This window comes from Hypanus sabinus, chromosome X1, assembly GCF_030144855.1.
Source record: "Hypanus sabinus isolate sHypSab1 chromosome X1, sHypSab1.hap1, whole genome shotgun sequence".
NCBI classification, from domain to species: Eukaryota; Metazoa; Chordata; class Chondrichthyes; order Myliobatiformes; family Dasyatidae; genus Hypanus; species Hypanus sabinus.
In genome coordinates, this window is record NC_082738.1 from 4,593,741 (window position 1) to 4,620,585 (window position 26,845).

General features: G+C 43.1%; 1 protein-coding gene across 7 annotated transcripts in view; it reads left to right on the forward strand.

The window, feature by feature from the left end:
• The window catches only part of plekhm1 (pleckstrin homology domain containing, family M (with RUN domain) member 1), a 97,758-nt gene that overhangs the window by 16,268 nt on the left and 54,645 nt on the right, over positions 1 to 26,845 (forward strand). For all 7 annotated transcript variants that reach the window (XR_009508927.1, XR_009508928.1, XM_059955697.1 and 4 more), the window contains 4 exons: positions 2,879 to 3,123; positions 6,832 to 7,479; positions 21,136 to 21,646; positions 23,320 to 23,545. Coding sequence is in view for 5 of the 7 variants with exons in the window: in XM_059955697.1 (XP_059811680.1) it covers positions 2,879 to 3,123; positions 6,832 to 7,479; positions 21,136 to 21,646; positions 23,320 to 23,545 (1,630 nt within the window). In the remaining 2 variants the exon portion in view is untranslated. The remainder of the gene's footprint in view (positions 1 to 2,878; positions 3,124 to 6,831; positions 7,480 to 21,135; positions 21,647 to 23,319; positions 23,546 to 26,845) is intronic.

The following is a 26,845-nucleotide window of genomic DNA, read 5'->3' on the forward strand; positions in this document are numbered from 1 at the left end:
CAGCTGGCTCGCGCCGTAAGAGTCCAAAAGTCCTTAGGAGCAGGGCTTTGAATTCCATGTACTTGCCGTCCGCTGGGGGAGACTGTACAAACTCCGCAACCTGGGCTGCTGTGTCCTGGTCAAGGGAGCTCACCGCGTAGTAGTAACGTGTGTCCTCTGAGGTTATCTGCCAAACATGGAATTGGGCTTCTGCTTGCTGGAACCATAGGTGAGGTCGCAGCGCCCAGAAGCTTGGCAGTTTCAACTAAACTGCATGAACAGATGCGGCGTCGGTCATCTCTGGTCCAAAAATTGTTTGGACCGTCTGGGTCACCAATTGTAGCGGTGTGCTACACGCAGCGCTAAAATAACGACACGGAATCGGTAAACTGCAATTAAAGATGATTTTATTCGAACTTCACAGCCTTGCTTTAAAGCCTCCCTCATCCCACCCTCCCCGGGTGCCGATGCTCCAAGGGACACGTACTCACAAACCCCTGCAGGCTTTTTCCTTTTGTTGTGTACCTGGCCTTTGTGCCTGCACGCTGTTTATTCGTGAGCCGGTTCAAGTGCGCTAGGAAGTGGGTCGCCACAGGTCCATATTTATTGTTACTGCCTCATTAATCAGTGATAATCCATGCTCCAAATTACCATAGCATGCGAGAGACTTTTTTTTAGAAGATTATGTCAATTTGGGCACATCTCTCAAAATAGTTCACCATTCCTTCTCTAGACCTTTTCTATTCATGTACAGTATGTTCCAAATCTCTTAAATGTTATAATTGTACTCGGCTCTATCACTTCCACTGACAACTTCCATATACCCATCTCTCTATGGAAAGCATGCCCCTCAGGTTCCCTTTAAATGTTACCTTAAATTTATGTAATCTAGTTTTAGACTTCCCTGCCTGAGAAAATGATTCTGATTACCCATCTTATCTACTATCTTAATGATTTTATAAACCTCTTCAAGGTCACCCCTCAGGTGCTCCTGGGGAAGCAGTTCCAGTCTCTCCTTATAACTCAATCCCACCAGGGCAATGTCTCTGTGAATATTTTCTGTACTTCCTCTTAATCATATGCTTCCTATTGTATGGTGTCTCATTTTATTGTACGCTATGCACCCTTCTGGTAATTTTGAGCAGGGATTGATCTGATAAGGATGAGCAGTCTATGATATTTCATTTCCATCGCCAAGGTTACAAGCAGTATTGCTTTTGGGCTGTTTCTTCCAGCCTTCTGAACAAGCTAAAGATCTTTTGTTTTGTCCAACTAAGACTGGTTTAAACCAGTCTAACCAGGTCATCCAAACTCTGGACTCAGGCAACCAGATCACAAGCTGTTCCTTCTGCATGCCTGCCACTCTACATGATAAGCAGCTTCTTATCTGAGAATGTTCTCGGGTTTAGCAGATCATTAGCAGAAACTCTTTGTGTCCGTGTTCAACTACTCTGATTAACTTATCCCAGAGTAAGAACCAGTTCACCAAATAGTTCACAAGTTGGCAGCTGCAAGAACAGTTTCACAAAATGGCCACCTCCATTCCTGCAACCACATGGTAAGAGCAAAGACTTTTGCTTTGTCTGTTTCCACTACCCTAGCCTCATTCCTGTTCACTGATTTGTAGATTGTAGTTTTGGCCAGAGAGCTACAATTAATTCTTTGGTGGTCTTGATTTTGAGTGCAAAGTTGTTCCAACACCAGTCTACCAGCTGATATTTTGCTCCTGTATGCCTCCTCATCACCATATGTGATTTTGCTAGCACCAGATGCCCTTCTTTAAAAAGGCAGAATATTAACTGATTTTATTTTAATTACAATATAGCATGGAATATGCTGTTCCAGCCCTTCGAGCCACGCTGCCAGCAACCTACTGATTTAACCCGAGAATTATTACGGGACAATTTGCAATCACCAATTAACCTACTAACTGGTGTGTCTTTGGATTGTGGGAGGAAACTGGAGCACCCAGAGGAAACCCATACATTCCACAAGGAAAACCTAAGTCCTTACAGACAACGTGGGGATTAAACTCCAAAGTCCGATGCCTTGAGCTGTAATAGCATTGTGCTAACTGCTATGCTACCGTGGCATTAAGCCACATATTACCCACTCTCCAGTCTTCTAGTACCCCTCCCAGGACCCCAGCAATTTCTTTCCTGGCTTCCCACAGTGTTTTAAGATGCACTAGGTCATGCCCTGTGGATTTACCCACCTTTCAGTGTCTCAAACTGCCAGGCTGTCTCTTTTGTAATACCTTTTAAGTTCCAGGGCATCAATAGTTTCTTTCCTGAATTCCATGTTTCTATGACCTTTCCCATGGTAAATATAGACAAGAGCTATTCATTGAAGACTTCATCCTTATATTTTAACAATGATCCGAATGAGATGTACTCTGTCAACACACACACACAAAAAAAAAACCTGGGGGAATGCAGCATGTCAGGCAGCATCTATAGGAAGAAGCACTGTTGACGTTTCGGGCCGAGACCCTTCGTCAGGACTAACTGAAAGAAAAGATAGTAAGAGCTAGTAAGATTTATACTCCCTTCCCAGTTACCCTTTTGGTTTTTAATATAGAACCTCTCAGGATTTACCTTTGTCTGCTAATGATATCTTGTGGCCTTTTTGCCCTTCTTGTTTCCTTCTTAATTGCATCCTTGCATAGTTTGTACTCGAGGGATTTGCTTGATTCCAACTGATACCTGACATATGCCTGGTATGTAGTTTTTGCAGTTTTGCTTTGGTGTGGATGCTATAATGATTTTCTCGAAATTATTCTGCGATTTTACTTTGGGATGAGCTGTGAGTGAATAACCAATTGCTAACTGTAATGTTAGATTCATGGCTCCTGTGTATGATTTTTTTGAAAGAGAACTAAGTAATTTTATGTTTTCAGCGAATAAAGAAAAAACTGGCTCACTCCCTGAAGTGCTTACAGAAGCGGTATGTAAATACAGACAGTGTCGTAACCAGTGATGATTGCGATGCAAATCTACTGTGCTGTGTCATGGAATCAATATTTGTTCATGGATTGAAATCGAAGCACATTAAAACAAATGGAGGAAAGCAGGGGCAGAGAAGCAGTCGAGCTCCTCTTCCACAGCCTGTCTTTTGGACTCTGCTTAAAACGGTCACTCACCAGTAAGTTGTTGCAATTTTGTTCAACTAATTTATGTTCCAGCATTTAACTCAAAATTGAATGCTAATTTTATGTGGGTTTTGGTCCTCATTGGTTTAAAAGCACTGGGTAATCGTACAATTTTTCTTGATCTCTATTACAAGATGTTACTTATTTTTTAGATTTTTAACTATCCTAATTGTGTGCCTAATTAGCTTTCAGGATATCATTGGGGGTTGAGCACAAAATTGGGTTTTGGGAAGTGTATTTGTTATTGTTAGCTGCTGGATTGTAATCAATAGGGTGCAGAATTGGTTCAAGCCAACCATTTTCTGACATTCAGGAAGTAAACGCTAAGGCAACAAATTAGATCTGAATAAGCTTTTGTTAAGGTTCCTTTTTTCCCTCAATCTCACTGTACCTAGTATAGTAAATAGCTGTTCTGTGTTCTTCATGCCGGATGTTGGAGTCCTGGGAAACCCAGATCCTCCCGGGGAACTACATCTGCATAAAGTGCATCGGCTGCAGCTCCTTGAAGACCGTGTTAGGGATCTGGAGCAGCAGCTGGATGACCTTCGACTTGTATGGGTGGGTAGAAGAGACAATCGATCAGAGTTACAGGAGGTGAGTAGCTGGGTTACTGTCAGGAGGAACGGAAATGTGAATAGGCAGTTAATGCAGAGCAGCCCTGCTCTGAGCCTGTACTTTCTAGAATTTAGAAGTATGAAGGAGAATCTCATTGAAACCTTCTGAATGTTGAAGGGCCTGGGCATGGTAGATGTGGAGGCCAGGTCATTGGGTGTATTTAAGGCAGAGCTTGATAGGTTCTTGATTGGACACGGAATCAAAGGTTACAGGGAGAAGGCTGAGGAGGGGATAAAAAGGATTAATCATGATTGAATGGTGGAGCAGACTCGATGGGACAAGTGGCCTAATTCTGCTCATACATCTTATGCTCTTGTGGTCTGTTATGAAATATATCCAAAACTGTTGTGCCTACTTACTTTGACATCTTTTCACCTTTAGCACCATCATAAACTATTGAAATATTCAGTAGTATGTTTTTATCTCGAGCTAGGTTCAGAAGTAAGGCACATGATTATTTGATAACCGCTTCCATTTGAAATCTGTCGGTGATTTATTCTGGTGTGAATGTGACTCATTTTGTGATCTTGAGATGTGTTCCGAAGCTGCTTTGTTATTTAAACAATTATCACCCCGATGAACCATTTAGTGCTTAATCAGTGACTCTTATTTACCATAAGGCATAGGAGCAGAATTAGACCATTCGGCCCATTGAGTCCATTTACAGGACTTAAGTACTAATACTTAAGTATTAAAATATTTTTTGGAAAGCTTATTGTAATATATATTGTGCATGTAATTATGAAAATAATTCACCATTTCATTTTTTTATCATTGTTAGCCATAGAGTAGGTTCTACATGGTGTTTATTGGTATAATTTTAACAGTTTAATCCTTGCCTATATTCCTGCTGGAAAGAGTTATTGGAAAGTGATACCATTGTTAGCTTGAGATGGGTGAGCTTGCCATTAATTCTTAACAAAATCCATTTTCTGTTGATGAATTACTTGCAAAAGTTTACTGGATAAAACTATTGTGTGGGATTTAATAAATGGGTTTGCTTTCATGCGGTGTCTTTGTATCTTTGATATCCTACAGTGCTTTGTATCCAATGCATTTGTTCCATTTTTGGCAGAGAGGAAAAACTAGCCAAGTTTCCTCCAGGGCCTGTTAAATTATATTTGTATAGCTTTCAAGTAAAAACAGATTGAGATGCACTGTCTAATTATATAGCCTGTTAGATTACACAGAACTATCTGATGGTTGTCTTCTGCTTTTTCTACTTCACTTTTTCTACCACTTTTGCCTCTTCTCAGTATCCCTCCTGGAGCATAAGCCATTGACAGCAGCTCACCAGAGCCCTCTGCCCTAGGCCAGTCTTTTAAGTTTTCCCAGGCGTAGCCCATCTTGGTGTTTCCTTCCTCTCCCAGGGATGAGTTTTTTGGAGCTTATGTTGGCATTTCTGTAGCACTGGATTTTACAGGATGGAGTTGCTAGCGCCATGGTGAACCCTCTTCCTTTTACAGCTGGGCTTGGGACCACCCATGGTGGATTTGCCTGATTGTAGCTTTAATATTTTAGAGAAATAGCACTTTCTTTGCTCATTAAATGAAATGGGATAGATGTGCAATTGATTGCATCTTTTTAATATACCACTCACTGGTTTTATGTTTAATTTTGAACAATGAATAACTCAAGCTAGATATATTAACTTGTTTCATTTAGTGTATTGTGGAGCAGATTATCCAAACAATTTTATACAACTCTGCTAACACAGAAGATAGCAGCAACAAACAGCCCTTTTCCTTGCATATTATGTATAAATGCAGAAATCAGGAATTTTGGCTTCAAAAGAGTGATGCATAGAGCAATCCTTGTAACTTGGAGCTGTAGTTCAAAGTTAAAAGTTCAAAATTAATTTATTCTCAAACTACATATGTCACCATCTCTAACCCTGGGATTCATTTTCTTGCAAACAGACTTAGTAAATCCTAGGAAAATAATATAATCAATAAAAGTCTGTACCCAACAGGACAGACAGATGACCAATGTGCAAAAGACAAACTGTAAACTCGAGGAAAAAGGATAAATAATAGAATATAATGTGAGCAATAAATATTGAGAAACCCAAAGGCCTCATGATTTATAGCCATAGAATCAGTGCAGACATTTTTTATTGTACAGTGTTGCATATTTGTTCTGCATATTCATTCACTTCATAAAAATGCTGCAACTAATATAAGGGATTCAGTTGTGTAAGATCAAAAGTTACAGTAATACTGTTTGAGGCACGAAGATGGTGCCAGTATTTATAATGGTAATATTAGATTGGGAGTCGATAGCATTACATACTCCCTTGCTTACATTTGACCTATTCATTAGCCTGCAGTTACCATGTGCGATCTCCATGAACAACTTCCTTGCAGGAGCAATCTCCACCCTAGGTTTTCCACATGCAAATCCCAGCATGAGAAGGAGCTAGAGTAAGTCCATCCCACAGACATGGAGAACAAAATTGGCAACTAGTTAAGTTGTGCTATTTTGCTCAGCCAGCTGTCAGTGCTTTGAAAATCTTCCTTCAATAATTCATACTATTAATGCTTAATGATGTTATACTAGGAAAAATCATTACAATTTTTTAACCCAAATTTAAAACTATGTAAATAATTTGAAAAAAGTGTAAATAAATTCCCATCACCCCCACTGTCATTTCTATCCATTGAAATTAATCAAATCATTGTTCCAGAGGTAAGTCTAATTAAAGGGGATTGGTTGGGTTTATGCTCGACTTCTGAATTTTATGAAGAGTTCAATATTGCAGTATAATCAGCAAAACTCTCAAGTTTATTGAAAGTACTAATACTTATTTTCATGCAACAGAGCTGTTCACTTCCCTTGAAATCATCGACCATCTTTTTTGTGCATTGCTCAGTAGTCCCCACTTGCTGCACTGGGACTTCTGAGCTCTCTACAGGAATCCTGAATTTTGTGACTGTGCAGGGAATTGCCAATGCTAGTCTAGAAAATCTGAGCCACTGTTATTATGCAAGAGTGATGTTAGGATTACTTTTTTAAGCTCCAACTAAAAGTTTGTTTGCAATTATATTTTCAAATACTGATGCTCTTTTTTAAAAATTATCTTGCAGTGATGTTGTGACAGAACTGGAACAGTTGAACTTTATTAATACTGATGTTGGACGGTGTCGGGCATGGGTGAGACTTGCCCTTAATGATGGCTTGATGGAGTGTTACTTAGTGTCCCTGCTCCGCGAGAAGGACAGCTTAAATGACTTCTACCATCCTGTGGCCTTGCTTCTGGATTCAGAAGACAGCGAAGTTCTACTGAGCTATCTGCAAGGTCTGTCATCTCTTTCATTTACTTTGTCTTATAAATCAGCTGTGCTAAATGAATGGACTGCCACTCCCCTTGCATTGGCTGGCTTATGCTCCAGCCCAGAACTGTCAGAAGTCATATCGCCAAGCTTTAATGAAGGAAGAAGGAAAGGTTCTTGGGATTCAGTGTCCCAGTCATCTGGTTCTGATATAATTGAAGTGACTCATACCAGTTCCACAGCTATGCACAGCAGCCACCAGTTGGGCAAACTGAAATCTGCATCCTCTACATTAAGTTTGGAGACAACTGGATCATCCCAGCTTTCTTCCAGTCTGAGCTCTGACAGTCTCCTTCAGTCCAATGGAATGAAAAGTCCTGACCAAACTGCTGAGGAATTGTGGTCATGTGATACAGACAAAGGCATTGCAAGTGCTGAGAGCTCCAGCAAATCTCTGCATGTGTAAGTTTCACTTTTTTTCTTTTGTTTCATTGCGGTAGTTCATGCCATTTTCTTTTCACTTGTAAAGCAAGTTAGGTTGACAGCCAGAAAAAGAGAATAATGCAGGCCTGCAGCTCAAGCTGCATCTGCGGGAAAAGAAGCAGAACTCACATTTCAGATATTAAATCATTCCAGCATTGAGCTATCAAGTAAATACTTCCAGTATTTCCAGAATTATTTTTTTTTTTGGTCAGGTTTGTCATTTCAAAAATCTAAGGAATTTTTCACTATTCTCTGGAAGATTAACTTTTTTTGTGGATGCTATCATATTTTAAAAATATTAAATTGACATCTATGTGCAATTTATTTGTTGGAAATGAAGTTTATTTTTGTCCTTAAGGATTGTGATGTAGGACTTGACCATTAATTTTGGGTGCTAGTTATGTCAGTTGACAGCTCAAATGCCATCGAATTCAAGACTTAGTCATGTGGTTTTATCAGCATGTTTTTCATACAAACATAGAAATAAAAGCTGAAAATGGTCACAGCGACCTTTTGAGCCAGCTCCACCATTCAGTGCACTCGTATCCAATCCTGTGTCCTGTCCACTTCACTGAGGAGTTTTCCATATTAACTGATTCCCCTGGTGTCTTTTTTTAAATGGCTCTTAATAAATGAGCAATGAGCATTCGGAAGTCCCTAGTACTCCGCTATAGAAAACTACAAAGGTTTTTAACCCTCAGTTCAATCCTCAGACTTCTGTTTTTAATCTTTCTCCTTGCTCTTTATCCTGATATTATGCATCACAGTTTTAGATTCTGCATCAGAGACAGCAGTTTCTTATGATCTGTCTTTTTTGGTGTCTCAGATAACTTGTCATTATTTCCTACCCTGCATTGTCAATACTTTACCTTTGACTTAACCAGAAAAATCTGTAACTTAAAATGGTGATATACAGGATCCACGTGTTTTTCATGGGATCCATCAAGGATTTTGAATAGATAAAAACGCACTTAGAATTGTTTATACTTTGAGCTTTTTTGTTTGGGAGTTCATCATTTGGATATTCCATTCCATGATATTGTAAACCTTTAATTTGTTTGAGAATATGGATGAGAATCATAAGATTATGAGTCACCTAACTTTCGATCATTGTTTTTAAAAATTGTACTAGGTTATAGGTTATCTCCTACTTTCTTGGCGTAGCAAAATAACTGAAGTTAGCCTTTGAAGTTCAGGCTTTACTATGTACATTAGAGCCCACTCCTTGCACTTGGATAACTCTGGCTTGATTCCAGTTTTTTTTTCAAATAAAACAGTGTGTGGCACATTCTGAAAATGGTGAATTCATTTTGTAAATTGTGCTGTTGAAAACCCAGTTCAACCCTACCTCAACCTATTTCATGTCGATTCACATGAATAGCACTTGTTACCCTTCTCTGGAGTATAGGATTCCCCTGTGTTAATAGATTTTCCTTGGACTTCTAATAAGGGGTGATCTCAATGAAATATACAGTATAAGATTTTTGTTGAACCCCAACAGGAGATATTGAGAAGCTGTTGAATCAAGAGGTAGTGATAATATATGGTTAAGCAGAAATCCTTCAGAAGTTAGAAATTTTATTTTGTAAACCTGCATTTCAGAAAATTTTCTTGTAAATGTTTGGTCACTATTTGTGGATGCTGAGGGAATTGGGGTAGAAGATCAATTCTGTCATATTGATTTATGAACTGGTTAAGGGGATGTTATGGTTGTCCTCTGCTTGTGTTTCTTGCTTTATGCCTCATTACAATTTAATCTAGTTCTATCTTGAACTCTATGCTCCTTACATGGTGTGACTTGGGCAGTGTTTTGGCCTTAATTTATACCCAGACTGGTGACGATAAATTTCTCATCTTGCTTCCTAAGAGAAGATTGGAGTCATGAAGATAATTTGATGCTATTTTCTTGTTTTCCCCTCTTACCAGTTTGTCTTGCAGTCAAGGCCAGTTTTTCCAATCTGTTGGTGATGCTTTTGTTCAAAATAAGTAGCAAACAAGGCCTTTAAACTTGTTGCATAAATGAATTGCATTGTCTAGATATGTACTCTGTTAAGACTATTTGAGTCTAAGTCACAGAATAATTTCCCTGTTATAGCTGAGATAGGCAAAGAGTTGCTCATTTTTCTTTCTCTTAGAACAAGTCTTCACATGCATAATATGTGTCAAGACAGTGTAGGAAAGTTAATGTAACATTAAGTAAACATTGTTTAATGCACTGCTGTGGTGATAATTCATAGGCAATGTCCAAGTTAGCTGGCTTGGTATTTTAGCTTGCAGTTGCCTTGCAGTTCTCATCATTGCCTTTTCAATGTGTAAATTGTGCATTAATGCTGTCTAAGACAAGTTTTAACATGAGAGCGACCACTTGTAATGAAGGTCCTACCCATTGTTCATAGTTGAGAACTTAACATCCAAGGATACACGTTGTATTGATAGGACAGATGGGGGTGGGGTGTCTCTGATTTAAAAAAAAATTAAATCAAATCATTAAAAAGAAATGACATAGGATCAGAAGATGTTTAATCGTTGTGGGTAGTGTTAAGAAATTGCAAGGGTGAAAAGATCCTAAGGGGAGTTATATACATGCTTTCAAACAGTAGCCAGGATGTTGAATGTAAATTTCAATGGGAAATAAAAAAAGGAATGCCAAAAGGGCAATGTTACGATTGTATCAGGAGATTTCAATGTGCAGGTTGATTGGGAAAATCAGGTTGGTGCTAGATCCCAAGAGAGGGAAGTTGTGGAATGCTCATGAGATGACTTTTTAGAACAGCTTGTGATTGAGCCCACGAAGGAAAAGACAATTCTGGATTGGGTGTTATGTAATGAACCAGATTTGATTAGAAAGCTTAAGGTAAAGGGAGATAGTGATCATAATATGATATAATTCACCCTACCATTTGAGAGGGAGAAGGTAAAATCAGATATCAATATTACAGTCGAATAAAGAGTTAGAGGTGTGAGAGAAGAGCTGACCAAAGCTGATTGGAAGGGGACACTAGCAGGGATGACGGCAGAACAGTGTGTGTACGGGCTATGCCGTAGCCCTGATTTTCACTTCTGCGTAGGCTCTACGCAGTAGCGAGCATGCGTTGGTGTGTGCCAAAATGCTAGTTGGCGGTGGGGTTTCTATGCCACTGTGGTGAGTTTCTTCATGAGAGACATGGCTGAGGAAATGCATTTCAAACATTTTCACATGTTGGCAGGTAGATTTGATGATTTGGTTCATCTATTTCGCATCGGTGTACAGACATGGCGGAGAAGAAGCAACTGGAAATGCGTAGGAGGAAATGCGATGCTACCAAGCGGACCAATCATGTTGTTGCAGTCTGTGTCGCCGCGATGCGCGAGTTACTTTTTTGGGGAGGTGCATGTCACCCTACGGCGTAGGTACGGTGTAGAGTGTATGGTACCTACGACGTTGATGCGATGCACAAGTATAAATCAGCCTTAATGGGTGGAGTTTCTGGGGACAGTTCAGAAGGCGCAGTATAGATATATCCCAAAGTGTTCTAAAGGGAGGATGAGGCAGCTGAGGGTGCCGAGGGAAGTTAAGGACAGCATAAGAGCAAAAGAGAGGGCATATAATATAGCAATAATTAGTGGGAAGTTAGATGATTGGGAAGCCTTTTAAAATCTAGCAGAAGACAACTTAAAAACCATAAGGAGAAAAAAAATTAAATACAAAGGTAAGCAATCCAAAAAAATCAGAGGATACCAAAAATGTTTTCCGATATATTGTATAAAGAGTAAAGGAGAGGTGAATGTGGGTATTGGACCACTGGAAAATTATGCTAGAGAAGTAATAATGGGGGGGCAAAATTGTCAGGTGAATATAATAAGTGTTTTGCATCAGTCTCCACTGTGGGAGTTGCTAGCAGAATGGGCAGAAGTGAGTTTAGTTGCTATTCTAAGGAGAAGGTGCTTGGGAAGCTGTAAGGTCTGAAGGTAGGTAGGTCACCTGGACCAGATTGACGACACCCTAAGGTTCTGAGAGTGATAGCTGAAGAGATTGTGAATATATTATTAATGATCTTTCAAGAATCTACTAGATGGTGAAATTGCAGAAGTCACTCCACACTTTAAGAAGGGGAGGAGGCAGAAGGAAGGACATTATAGACTAGTTAGCCTGACTTCAGTGGTTGGGACGATGTTGGAGTCCATTATTAAGGAAGAGGTTTCAGGGTACTTGGGGGCAGATGATAAAGTAGGTGAAAGTTAGCATGGTTTCCTTAAGGGGAAATCTTGCTTCACAAATCTGTTGGAATTCTTTGAGAAAATAACAGGCCATTTAGATGAAGGAGAGTGAGTGGATGATGTTTACTTGGATTTTCAGGAGACTTTTGACAAGATGCCATGCATGAACCTGCTGAGCAAGTTAAGAGCCTATGGTATTATAGGAAAGATACGAGCATGGATAGAAGATTGGCTGACTACCAGGAGGCAAAGAATGGGAATAAAGGGGGCTTTTCATTGGTTCCCAGTGTCAAATGGTGTTCTGCAGGGGTTGGTGTTTGGACTGCTGCTTTTCAAGTTAGATGTCAATGCTTTGGATGACAGAACTGATGGCTTTGTGACCATGCTTGCCGATGATACAAAGATCAGTGAAGGGGCAGTGTTGAAGCAGGGTGTCTGTAGAAGGACACATTGGGGGAACAGGCAAAGCAGTGGCAGCTGGAATGTAGGTAGGGAAACGTATGGTCATGCATTTTTGTAGGAGGAGTAAAGGTATAGATTATTTCTAAATGGGGAGAAAATTAAAAAATCAAAGGTGCAAAGGGACATGAGAGTTCTTATGCTGGATTCTCTAAAGGTTAACTTGAGTTGGTGGTAAGGAAGGCAATTGCAATGTTGGTATTTATTACGAGAGGATTAGAATATAAGAGTAAGGATGTGATACTAAGGCTTTATAAGGCACTGGTGATATAGCACTAGGAGTATGTGAGGAGTTTTGGACCCCTCATCAAAAAAAAAGTTGTGTGCTGGCATTGGAGAGAGTCCACAGGGGGCTCATGAAAATTATTCCAGGTATGCAAGGGCTAACATATAAGGAATATTTGTTGGCTCTGGGCCTGTACTTGCAGAAGTTTAGAAAAAAGTTGGGGGGGGGCGGGGGTGGGAGAGGAATCTCATTGAAACTATTTGGATATTGAAAGGCCTAGATAGAGTGGATTTGAAGATGATGTTTCCTATAGTGGGGAAGTCTAAGACCGAGGACAATTTCCTTCTAACTTTATTTTTCATAAAGTACTCTTTTATCTTAATAATCAATAGTTAGGTTGTCATCATTAGGTTGCCAATCCTACATTGAGTTTAATGTTGACTGGCAACTCCTGCAACATTGCTGGTACCAAACTGTGTTGGTTTCTGCCATTCCTTTGGGTTCATCAGATGTACAGACACGGGACGCTGCTACATGGCAACAGCTTGCTTGCTCTCCATATCATACTTCCTAGGTTTATGAATCTCGATAGCCAGGATGCAATATCCATGATCGGCTCTGACTGCTGAAGGCTTCAGACATTGTACTGAAATATTATAAAAATGCAGTTATCATTTTGTGTACTTCCCTTTTTATTGCTCTTCATCTATTTAGATCACTTATATTTTAGATCTGCCTTTCAACAAAACGTTCTTTTTTTTCTTTCAAATCTTTGTACTGCTTCTGCTTTCTCTTTTCTCAAGTGGTGTGAAAATGGAAGTTGATTGCAAAATCAGCTGTGATCTTAATGAATTCTTAATTAGCTCACCTGCTATTGGTTTTGAGGTATTTCAAACTAATCTTGAGGCACTGCAGATAGTTTTCATTGAACGAGAACTTGTGGGGAAATGCTGGCTGCAGTACCAACTGCCGAACGTCGCCTTTTTTGAACTTGCCCAAAGCTTTGGTTCTGTCAGCAAGGAGGGATTAAGAAGCATGATCTTCAAATTCAACAGAAATTTGTTGGCATCTTAAATTTGTGTTGTAATAGCATGCAAGCCATGACCCTAACTAGTTCCCCAACATAGCCAATCTACAAAGGTTTGTATTGAGCAAAGCTTCTTTAATCCCCACTAACTTGGCGGTAGAGCAAGCTGGACCAGAACAACTTACTGTAAATCTACGGTCATGCCACTCAGGCAGGCTATATATGGACACCTTGGAAACGGCGAGCTTGTGTAGCACAGGTCGATGGATACGATTAAATATTCCTGTTTCAGCCTGATACAGTTGAGGATCAAAATTGCTTCCAAGGTCTGTACAGTTCAAGATGTCTTAATGCGATTGAATAAACTATCACTGCCTGTCGAGTCTCTGAAAAGCAGAAGTGGAGGTGTATGCCTCATGTTCAACTCCTCTTAGTACACAAATGTGTCAGTGTTGTCTCAGTTCTGCTAACCAGATCTGGAATATCTCGCAATTAAGTGCAGTCCATTTTACCTGCCGCGAGAGATTTCTGTGATCATTTTGGTAGCAGTGTACATTCCACTTCAGGCCAATGCCAAACAGGCTCTAGATGATCTGAACAATGGGGTTAACATACACGAAACAGCACACCCTGACACCTTCATCATTTTGGGGGATTTTAACCAGGCCAGCCTGAAAAAGTCACTAAATAGTTACCATCAACAAATCTCTTGTACCAGAGGAAACAACACACTGAATCACTGTTACACCGCTCCCAAGACTGCCAACTGTGCTATTCCACGCCCTCACTTCAGAAAGTCTGATCACCTGGCTGTACTTCTACTCCGAGTATAGGCAGAGACTCAAGACTGCAGCACCAGCAGTGAAGACCAAAAAGGTCTGGACAAGGGAAGCATAGGAGCACTTGCAGGACTGCTTTGATTTGGTGGACTGGACTGTGTCCAGGGATTCATCTTTGAATCTGGATGAATAAGCTGCAGTTGTTACCAAATTCATTAAAATCTGTATGGATGAATGTGTGCCTATGAAAACTTGCTGTATATTCCCAAGCCAAAAGCCGTGGATGAACCAGGAGGTATATTGTCGGCTCAGGGCTACATCTCTGGCACATAAGTCTGGTGGCCCAGGTCTGTCTTGCGGAGAAAGCCAGGTAAGACTTGCGGAGGTCTATTTCAAGAGTGACAAAACAGTTTTGAGTGAGGTTGGGGGTGACATCGGATGTACGTCAGCCCTGGCAGAGTTTGCAGGGCATTACTTCTTACAAAGCGAAACCCAATAGTGTGAATGGCAGCGATGCTTCACTACCAATGAGCTCAACACCTTCTATGCCCACTTTGTGAGGGAGAATATAACTATAGGTGTGAAAGTCCCTCCTGCTCCTAGTGACTGTCATTTCTGTTTCTGAGACTGATATTTGGCTGTCTTTAAGGCGGATGAACCCTCATGAAGTACCCGGTAAGGCTCTGAAAACTTGTGCCAACCAACTGGCGGGGGTATTCAAGGACATTTTCAACCCCTCACTGCTACGGCTAGAAGCTCTCCCCACTTTAAAAAAGGCAACAATTGTATTAGTGTCCAAGAAGAGTAATGTGAGCTACTTTAATGACTATTGACCAGTAGCACTCACATCTATGGTGTTGAAATGCTTTGAGAGGTTGGTCCTGGTTAGAACGAACTCCTGCCTCAGCAAGGACCTGGTCCCATTGCAATTTGCTTATCTCCACAATAGCTCAACAGTAGACACAATCTCAAGGGCTCTTCACATGGCCTTAGATCACCTGGATAATACAAACACCTATATAAGGACAGCAGCTATATTTCATTAGAGGTTTGAAGAGTTTCAGTTTGTCACCTAAAACACTTGAACTTCTATAGACATACTTACTATGCAGAGCATTCTGACAGACTGCATCATTATCTGAAAGAAGCTACAGAAAGTTGTAAAATTAGTCAGCTCCATCTTGGGTACTAGCCTCACATAGTATCCAAGACAATTTAAAGGAGTGGTGCCTCAGAAAGGTGACGTTCATTATTAAGGATCCCTATCACCCATGTCCTCTTATTGTTATTGTCAGGAAGAAGGTACAGAAGCCTGAAGGTACACACTCAATGATTCGGGAATAGCTCCTTCCCCTCTACCATATGATTCCTAAATGGGCATTGAACCCATGAACACTACTCCACTTTTTTTCTTTTTTAAAATGTTATTTCTGTTTTGCATTATTTTTAGTCTATTCAATATATATAGATATATGTGGATTATATATATACTGTTGTGGCGACCCACTTCCCAGCGCACTCGAACCGGCTCACAAAGTGGTGCGTGCCGGCAGTGAGGCAGGTCCCAAAGAGGGCACCAAGCCTGCTTCACCAGCAAGGGGAAAAGCCCGCGCATGGGACGGGACTGTGAATACGCGCCCCCTACAGCATTCCTGCCTGGGGAGGGTGGGATCAGGAAGGCTTTAAAGTGAGGCCGCGAAGTTTGAATAAACCTCTTTTGTAACTGCAGCTCACCGACTCCGTGTCGTTATTGCAGCGCTGCGTGTAGCACCCAGCTACAATTGGTGACCCAAATGGCCCAAATGATATTTAGACCGGAGATGAACGACGCTGCATCTGTTCATGCAGTTTCGTTAAAACTGCCAAGCTTCTGGATGCTGCGACCTCACCTGTGGTTCCAGCAGGCAGAAGCCCAATTCCACATTCAGCAGATAACCTCAGATGCCACACGTTACTATTACGTGGTGAGCTCCCTCGACCAGGAGACAGCCACCCAGGTTAAGGAGTTCATACAATCGCCCCCAGTGGACAGCAAATACATAGAATTCAAAGCATTGCTCATAAGGACTTTCGGACTCTCACAGCGCGAGCGAGCTGCCCGCTTACTGCACCTGGATGGTTTGGGGGACAGGCCACTGTTGGCTTTGATGAACGAGATGCTGTCCCTGGCCAGAGGTCACAAGCCCTGCCTCATGTTTGAGCAGGTATTCCTGGAGCAGCTGCCTGAGGACATATGCCTGCTGCTGTCCAACGCGGATTTCAGCGACCCCCGGAAGGTGGCAGGCCGGGCGGACGTGCTGTGGAAAGCCAAGAAGGAGAGTGGGGCGTCCGTCGCACAGATCACCAGACCAGGCCCAGCCGCAGAGCCCGCTAACCCCAGAGGCAGGGGTGAGGAGAACAACGAACAATGGTGCTTCTACCACCAGCGGTGGGACGCAGAAGCCCACTGCTGTAGCCTGCCCTGCAAGTTCCCGGGAAATGCCAGGGCCAGCCGCCGCTGATGGCTATGGCAGCTGGCCATCAGGATAGCCTCCTGTATGTCTGGGACAAGCAGTCGGGACGATGCTTTTTGGTCTTACCTCCGAGTTACAACACCTGCAACAGAGAACCAGGTCCCACCCTGAGGGCCGCGAACGGCAGCTCAGTAAGGACCTACGGCACCCGTACGGTGCGGCTACAGTTCGGCTCCAGCCGGTTCACGTGGGACTTCACACTGGCCGCCGTAGCCCAACTGCTCCTGGGAGCGGATTTTTTGCAAACTCACAGCCTACTGGTCAACCTGCCCAGGAAGAGACTGGTCCACGCCGAGACCTTTCAAACGTTCTCCCTGGGTGAAGCCCAGTTGCCAGTCTCACACCTAGACTCCATCACGCTGTTTGACAACGACTTCACCAGAGTCCTGGTGGATTTTCCATCGGTTCTGGCACCGCAGTTCACGGCAGCCATGCCCAGGCACGGCGTACAGCACCATATCCTGACACAAGGACCACCCCTCCACGCCTGTGCTCGAAGATTTCCCCCGGACAAGCTCTGGCTGGCGAAGGAGGCATTCAAGAGGATGGAGGAATTGGGGTTCATACGGCGGTCCGACAGCCCATGGGCCTCCCCCCTGCACATGGTGCCCAAAGCGACGGGGCTGGAGACCGTGCGGCGACTACCACAGGCTGAACGAGGCTACAACATCGGATCGCTACCCTGTGCCGCACATTCAGGACTTCGCAGCAAACCTGCACGGCGCATGGATCTTCTCCAAGGTAGATCTCGTCCGGGGATACCATCAAATCCCGATGCATCTGGACGACGTCCCCAAAATGGCACTTATCACCCCTTTCGGCCTTTTCGAGTTCCTCCGCATGCCGTTCGGCCTGAAGACTGCCGCACAGACGTTTCAGTGGTTAATGGACGCGGTGGGACGCGACCTGGACTTTGCTTTCATCTATTTGGACAACATCCTCATAGCCAGCAGCAGTCGTCAGGAGCATCTGTCCCACCTCTGTCAACTCTATGCCTGACTGAGTGAATATGGCCTGGCAATCAACCTGGCCAAGTGCCAGTTCGGGCTCAACACCATTGACTTCCTGGGCCACAGGATTACTAAAGACGGGGCAACCCCTCTGCCCGCCAAGGTAGGCGCGGTCCGCCATTTTCCCCCGACCCAACACAATCAAAGGCCTTCAGGAATTCGTGGGTATGGTAAATTTCTACCACTGCTTCCTCCCTTCAGCTGCCCGAATCATGCACCCCCTGTTCGCCCTGATGTCGGGTAAGGGCAAGGACATTACCTGGGACGAGGAGTCCGCCGCTGCTTTCATTAAAACCAAAGAAGCCTTAGCAAACACCGCGATGCTAGTGCACCCCAGAACGGATGTCCCTACCGCCCTCACAGTGGACACATCCAACATGGCAGTCGGTGGAGTGCTGGAACAACTCATCGAGGGTCGCTGGCAACCCCTGGCGTTTTTCAGCAAACACCTACGACCACCCGAGCTCAAATACAGTGCTTTCGACCGGGAACTGTTGGCGCTATACCTGGCAATCCGGCATTTCAGGTACTTAGAAGGTAGGCCCTTCACCGCATTCACGGACCACAAACCGCTTACCTTTGCGTTCACGAAAGCATCCGACCCCAGGTCGTCCCGCCAGCAGCAACATCTGTCCTACATCTCCGAATACAGGACGGATGTTCGGCATGTCTCGGGAAAGGACAATGTTGTGGCGGACGCCCTTTCCCGCCCTAACATCCATGCCCTGTCCCGGCGGTAGACTATGAAGCACTAGTGGAGGCACAGTGGGCAGACGAGGAGATCCCTAGTTACAGGACTGCAGTCTCCAGTTTGCAGCTTCAGGACCTCCTCGTAGGCCCAAGTAAGAGGACCCTACTCTGTGATGTCACCACTGGCCAACCCCGTCCCGTCGTCCCGGCAGCCTGGCGGCGGCGCGTTTTCAACTCCATTCACAACTTAGCGCACCCCTCCATCAGGATAACCGTCCGGACGGTAGCCAACAGGTTCATTTGGCACGGACTCCGCAAGCAGGTCAGTGAATGGGCCAGAATGTGCATGCACTGCCAAACAGGCAAGGTGCAGCGGCACACCAAAGCTCTGCCGCAGCAGTTCCACCCCACCCACCGGTGTTTCGACCACATTCATGTGGATATCGTGGGTCCCCTGCCAGTGTCGCGAGGAGTGCGGCACCTCCTGACTATCATGGACCTGTTCTCAAGATGGCCAGAGGCGGTCCTGCTCACCGACACCACCTCCGAATCTTGCGCCCGGACACTGATTGCCACCTGGGTATCTCGCTTTGGTGTACTGGCCCACATTACCTCCGACAGAGGCGCCCAGTTCACCTCCAGCCTGTGGTCAGCTATGGCCAGCCTTTTGGGGACACAGCTGCACCACATAACTGCCTACCACCCACAGTCGAACGGACTAGCGGAGCGTTTCCACCATCACCTGAAGTCGGCTCTCATGGCCCACCTCAAAGGGCCTAACTGGGCAGACGAGCTTCCCTGGGTCCTGCTCGGAATCTGCACAGCGCCCAACTCGTCGGCCGAGTTGGTGTATGGCACACCCCTGGTCGTCCCAGGAGAGTTCATACCAGCCCCAAGGGGGCAAGAGGAAGAACCTGCAGCAGTCCTGGGCAGACTACACGAGAGGCTCGGTAACCTGGCCCCCATACCTACTTCGCAGCATGGGCAGAACCCGACCTGCGTACCCAAAGACCTGCAAAACTGTAAGTTCGTTTTTGTATGACGGAGCGGACATCGGGCCCCACTACAGCGGCCCTACGAGGGGCCGTTTACGGTGATCAGAAACAACGAGTCCACATTTGTGCTGGACATTGGGGGGGGAAAGAGGAGGTTTTCACGGTGGACCGACTCAAACCAGCCCATGTGGATTTGGCAGAGCCGGTCGAGATTCAGGCACCGCGGCGCAGAGGCAGACCTCCCAAACAGAGTCCGACCCAGACTGTGGACATTGGGGGGGGGGGTGTATCGCCAGTTCTGAGGAGGGGTTATGAGGCGACCCCCTTCCGAGCGCACTCGAACCGGCTCACAAAGCAGTGCGCGCCGGCATTGAGGTCCCAAAGAGGGCGCCAGGCCTGCTTCACCAGCAAGGGGAAAAGCCCGCGCGCGGAATGGGACTGTGAATACGCGCCCTACAGCATTCCCGCCCGGGGAGGGTGGGATCAGGAAGGCTTTAAAGCAAGGCCACGAAGTTTGAATAAACCTCTTTTGTAACTGCAGCTCACTGACTCCGTTTCGTTATTGCAGCGCTGCCTGTAGCACTCTACTACACTGTAATTGATTTACTTGGTTATTGATTTTTTTCTTTCTATATTATCATATGTTGTACTGTTGCTGCCAGGTTAACAAATTTCTCAAAACGTGAAATAAACCTGATTCTGATTATTATTAAATGAACTTTTCATCTTTACAACTTGTCACCAACTTGTTTTGTGCTGGGTTAGAGTCCATTTACAGGAGAAACTGTGCAGTTTTTTACACAATGGTTGAGCTATAGCACATCGACTATAGCAAACGTTCATGTTCAGATTCTGAGTACAAGTCATCCAACCTGCCTCTGATGGACAATGCGAACCTCAAAAGTAAAGTTGCTGTCAATATGTTGGAAAATGTGGACCACTACCCTGACCTCTGGCGCCACCTCTCTGTAAAGGCACTGTCACCTTCAGTACAGTACACTGGCATAACTTTTGGTTGATTGGGGAAGTTGTTTATATATCAAGATCTCAAACACTTACTATAGGTTATTTTTAACTGGCATGAATATGGTTGCCATTTTCTGTGATTTTGTGTGCTTCTATTATTCTTGTGTGGTTCTCCTTGAGCTTACTAATTTAGTTTTTGCCTTATATTTGTGTGTGCCCTGGCTCTTGACTATCTGCTAACAGAAACTACTTCTGTATTTATGACAATGTTAGTCCATTTTGCATAACGCTGTCAAAATTCCATAGCTGCTTTTGCACTTTAAAGAACTACCCCAGGTTCTCAAGACTAACCTTATTGGATAAATATTCTTGTAAATTTCTCCTGCATCTTTGAGTCCATACTTGTGCGTGGTAAACAGAATTGGACACAGTTCTCTACTCGTGGTCTGATTTGATTTGTGATAGTTCAACAATGCTCACTATATAAGGAGTGTGGTTGAATGTGTTTTTCATGGTTGACCTTCTTTAAGAGAAAACTGTTGAGATCCATGCACTGAGTGCAAAGATGCCTCTGCAGTTTGAAGAAGAACATTATTAGAAGTCTTTTAACCTTTTTAAAATTTAGATAGATTTTGAAGTAACAATGCATAAAGGGTATTAATTACTATTTGGAGAATAGATTCCGAACAAGGTTGTATAGTGCTGTTTGTGTGGCTCCTTTTTGCTCCATTTTAAGTTATTTGACTAATTCCTATTTTTCTGTCTGTTTAAAGGACACCAGATGAACTTGGAGAGGATCAAACTCCAGTTTCCCTGAGTTGTAATGTCTCAATTACTATATCTCAGCATGAAGTATCCTCATTGCCTCCAGCATATGATATTCCGTTGAATACTCAGTCAGGTGAATTGGTTGTTGACCAACATGCATGTGATGAGGAAACAAATATACAGACTATAGAAAACAATTCAGAAACTGAATGCCCTGCCTCCACCCATGTTTTAGCTTTGCACCATCCCGTGACTGCTGGTGGATTGCAGCCTGAAAATGACACTAAAACTGTCTCTCCTCTCAGTGTTGAGTTGCTAAACCCTGTAAGTTCTGAAAAATTGTCTGAGAGTGCTTTGCAATCTGTAGCGTGCCACGACCAGGAAGTAAAAGCTGACCATATTGATACTGAAGCTGTGGATCAAGTTTCTGTGGTGAGAAGAGCTGCTGATGTAACAGGCCAAGAGGATACATTGAATGTTACTAAAAATCACTTGACTGAGCCAGGAGATAATAATGTGAGTCAATTTGTTTAGTGTGCTATAATTCTGGCAGTTGTCCAATTTTATAGTTGTATCTAGGCTAGGTAAAATGATCTAATGTGGGTGATGTTTCTATTGATTTTCAATAATTGAAATTCTGCTTTGTAGCTATAGTGCTATTGTGCAGCATGTAGATGGATTTTAAACAGAACTGTACATTTAATGGGTAAAGTTGAAACCACAGAAGTTGTAGGTTGCAATTTGGATTATTTTCTGGCTTGGAGGAGGAGAGCAATACTTAAGCAGCGAATCAGTGGATGTTTCTTCCCCTCCCCCAACCCAATCTATGTTATTTTATCAACTTGAGCTACTTCAAGGTTCTTAATCAGAGTGTATCTGAAAATGGAAAGATGAAAAGATCAAGGACAAGAGAAAGTATTCCCAAAATAATTATTCTTTTTATTTGTAAAGCTTGAAAAATAAGCCTAAAACTTCTGGAGACTGTCTTTAAAAGATTATTGTTGCAGAATCACCCCAATATTTTGGGAGTTTCTGTACACCAGAAACAAGATGGTGAACTTATTTGATTGGCACCCCAAAATCATACTGTACAATAACTCACACAAAATGCAGGAGGAACTCAGCAGGCCAGGCAGCATCTATGGAAAAAAGCACAGTTGATGTTTTGAGCCAAAACCCTTCCTCAAAGCTGTTTAGACATCACATCCTGAACCTGTGGCTTCTACCACTCGGAAACATTGGCATCAATTTAGTGAGAATACCAGTATGACGTTATCAGATGAGACTGGGCCAGAATAACCTTATCTATAAAACAAGTGGAAAAGCTTGGAAACGTGGCAGCACCATACACCTCCTTTGCCATCTGTCAAAACTGACAATCATTTTGAATATCCTAACATTTTGAGATCTTTCTGAATACCCCTGACATTCGGAAGCATTCAAAATGAATAAGCATGGAGTTACCTTTTATTGAAGTAGTCTGATTAGTTTTGTTTTTCTCATTTGTTTACAGCAATCTTTCAGAAATTGCTTTAAAGTTTGATAATGTTGAATAATCTTATTTATGCAAGACATTTTTAAAATGTTCTTAACGCAGAACACAATCAGATGAAAGATAAACTACGATGGAAAGGATTATTAATTTAAAGTAGGATATTTTTAAAGTTTGCAATGGCATGCAAACTTAATTTTGATACACTAGTAGGTTCTTTTGTACCTTTATAAGCACTTTGCAATGCATCTTGAAATTAGTTTGAAACCAATTTTATGAAGTCATTCTTTCCTCCCCCACCCCCCACCCCCAATTTCTATTCCCCTATTCTGGCCTCTTATCTCTTCCCTCACCTGCCTGTCACCTCCCCTGGTGCTCTTCCTCCTTCCCTTACTCCCACAGCTCTATCTCTTTTCCTATCAGACTCCTCCAGTCACCTTTCCCACCTCTTGGCTTCACCTATCACCTTCTTGCTATCCCCTTTCACCTCACTCCACCTTTTTATTCTAGTGTCTGCCCCCTTCCTTCCCAATCCTGAAGAAGGGTCTTGGCCAAAAACGTCGACTGCTCTTTTCCATGCCTGATCTGAGTTCCTCCAGCATTTTGTGTGTGTAACTTATGTAATAATTTTATGTTAAGTTATAGAAGTGCTCCTTTATGTAACAATTCTTTGCAATCACAAACTTTGCTTTTTCAGAAGCTAAGTAGCTGGATATCAGATGATGATATTTGCAAGCCTTCTCCACAAGAAGTGCTCCCACAAAGCACAGGGGAAAGTTCAGTGGAATGTTCTGCCAACACAGCATCAAGGAATGAAAGTAGCACTTCAGTAAATGAAAATGGATCAGCAGCTTCCAATTTCTCACAGAATAAATGTGTTCAAGAGGAAACATCCTTTAAAGTGACCCATCGCCGAAAGACAGGTAGGAATGACTTAACAGAGAGATTGCAACCAAATAATATTGAATTTGACATTTTCATTTAATTGAGAAGTAGCAGAGAAAGCTGCAAGAATTAAGCAACCGGAAAAATTTTGTTCAGAGTCTGTCAGTGGACTAACTAAACAATCAGTTGATCCAGGCTCTTACTGTATTGAGTTAAGCACAGAAGCAGGCCCTTCAGCCCATTCAATCCATGTCAAATCATTAAACTGCCTACTCCCATCAACCTACACCAGGACCATAACCCTCCATACCCTTACCATCTATGTTCCTATCCAAACTTTTCTTAGATGTTGAAATCGAGCTCGCATGCACCACTTGCTGACAGCTGATTCACACTTTCATGACCCTCTGAGTGAAGAAGTTTCCCCTCATGTTCTCAAACTTTTCAGCTTTTATCCTGACCCATGACTTTCAGTTGTAGTCCCACTCAACCTCAGTGGAAAAAGCCTACTTGTATTTACCCCTCATAATAATGTATACCTCTATCAAATCTCCCCTCAATCTTCTACATATTATATTCTTGGATAAATATTTAGTCACCAAGACAGCTGGCATTGAAAACTCAAGAGTTAAGCATCTTGCTCATTTGTACTCCTTTGCTCAATGAAGATTTCAGCACTATTCAAGAAGAGACTATGGTAATCTTGTTAAATAAATCTTTGAACTCATTGATATACCCAATATCAACATCTTTACATCAAAACAAATGTTACTAAAATTAGTGCTTGGATAGAGTATGTTATATCTAATAATAATTTGAAAAATATATGGTTTATGCCTTTAACAAATTTATTCTAATTTAACCAGCTTTCAGGATGGCAGCAGGAATATTTTGGAGAATGCTTTTCTATTCACTGTTTACAGTTTATGCACATTACAAATTTCTGGTAAATCAGTTTAGTATTGCCTTGCATCTGCTCTTGTAGCAAAACAAAGAGCTGTACTTTTCATGAGGTTTGGATGTCCTAATACATAGTGCAGCATATAGTCACTCTTCTGATATAATGAGTGTAATGACCATTTTCTAGAAGGGTTAGGTCTCCAAAACAACTATGTGATGATAACCAGGTAATACGCCTTAGAATTGCTTGAGGAATAAATATAGGCCAAAAAGCCAGAGAGATTCTCCTTTACTCCTTTGAGCAAAGGAGTGGTTCCAGTATGGGATCTTTTACAACCCCAAGAAGTTACAGGCTCACCCCATCTTCCCGTCACCTAACAGTGATGGGGCTTCTCTTGTCCTAATGTACCACCCCATTAGCCTCTGCATCAAAGGCATCATCCTCTGCAACTTCCGCCATCTTCAAAGGGAACCTACCACCAAAGAGAGAGGAGTTACAGGCAGGTGGTCACACCGGGGCCACAGGAGACAGGCAAGTGGGTCACAGTCATTGGGGGAAGGGGAAGAGTCAGGTACTAGAGAGAACCCCTGTGGCTGTACCCCTTGATAATAAGTACTCCTGTTGAGTACTGTTGGGGGGGACAGCCTACCTGGGGGAAGTGGCAGTGGCCGTGCCCCTGACACAGAGTCTGGCCCTGTGGCTCAGAAGGGTAGGGAAGGGAGGAGAAAGGAAGTAGTGATTGGGGACTCTATAGTTAGGGGGTCAGACAAGCAATTCTGTGGACACAGGAAAGAAACTCGGATGGTAGTTTGCCTCCCAGGTGCCAGGGTCTGGGATGTTTCGGATCGTGTCCAAGATATCCTGTGGTGGGAGAGAGAACAGCCAGAGGTCGTGGTACATATTGGTACCAATGACATAGGTAGAAAAAGGGAAGAGGTCCTGAAAAAAGACTACAGGGAGTTAGGAAGGAAGTTGAGAAACAGGACCGCAAAGGTAGTAACCTCAGGATTACTGCCTGTGTCACGCGGTAGTGAGAATAGGAATAGGATGAGATGGAGAATAAAAGCGTGGCTGAGAGATTGGAGCAGGGGGCAGGGATTCAGATTTCTTTTGGGGCAGGTGTGACCTGTACAAAAAGGACAGGTTGCACTTGAATCCCAGGGAGACCAATATCCTGGCGGGAAAGTTTGCTAAGGCTACTGGGGAAAATTTAAACTAGAATTGTTGGGTGGTGGGAGCCAAACTAAAAAGACTGGGGAAGAGGCGGTTGGCTCACAAATAGAGAAAGCTTGTAGACTGCGCGAGAGGGAGGACAGGCAGGTGATAGAGAAGGGACGCACTCAGACGGAAGGCTTGAGATGTGTCCATTTTAATGCAAGGAGTGTTGTGAACAAAGCGGAGAAGCTTAGAGCATGGATCAGTACTTAGAGATATGATGTGGTGGCCATTACAGAGACTTGGATGGCTCAGGGACAGGATCGGTTACTTCAAGTGCCGGGTGTTAGATGTTTCAGAAAGGGCAGGGAGAGAGGCAAAAGAGGTGGGGGCGTGGCCCTGTTGATCAGAGATGGTGTCCACCTTTTCTGTAGCTGTGACACTATGGAGGGATTGGAGTCTGTGGGTGGAGGTTAGGAACAGGAAAGAGTCAATAACTATACTGAGTGTTTTTTATAGGCCACCTAATAGTAACAGGGATATCAAGGAGCAGATGAGGAACAGATCCTGGAAAGGTGCAATAATAAGAGTTGTTGTGATGGGAGATTTTAATTTCCCAAATATCGATTGGCATCTCCCTAGAGCAAGGGGTGTAGATGGATGTGGAGTTTGTTAGGTGTATTCAGGAAGGTTTCTTGACACAGTATGTAGATAAGCCTACAAGAGGAAAGGCTGTACTTGATTTGGTATTGGGAAATAAACCTGGTCAGGTGTCAGATCTCTCAGTGGGAGAGCATTTTGGAGATAGTGATCATAATTCTATCTCCTTTACAATAACATTGGAGAGAGAGAGCAACAGACAAGTTAGAAAAGTGTTTAATTGGAGTAAGGGGAATTATGAGGCTATCAGGCAGGAAAATGGAAGCTTAAACTGGAAACAGATGTTCTCAGGGAAAAGTACGGAAGGAAGAAATGTGGCAAATATTCAGGGGATATTTGTGTAGAGTTCTGTATAGGTACGTTCCAATGAGACAGAAGTTATGGTAGGGTACAGGAACTGTGATGTACAAATACTGTAATCTAGTGGAAAAGAAAAGCTTACAAAAGGTTCAGAGAGCTAGGTAATGTTAGAGATGTAGAAGATTATAAGGCTACTAGGAACAAGCTTAAGAATGAAATTAGGAGAGCCAGAAGGGGCCATGAGAAGGCCTTGGCGGGCAAAATTAAGGAAAACCCCGAGGCATTCTACAAGTATGTGAAGAGTAAGAGGATAAGACGTGAA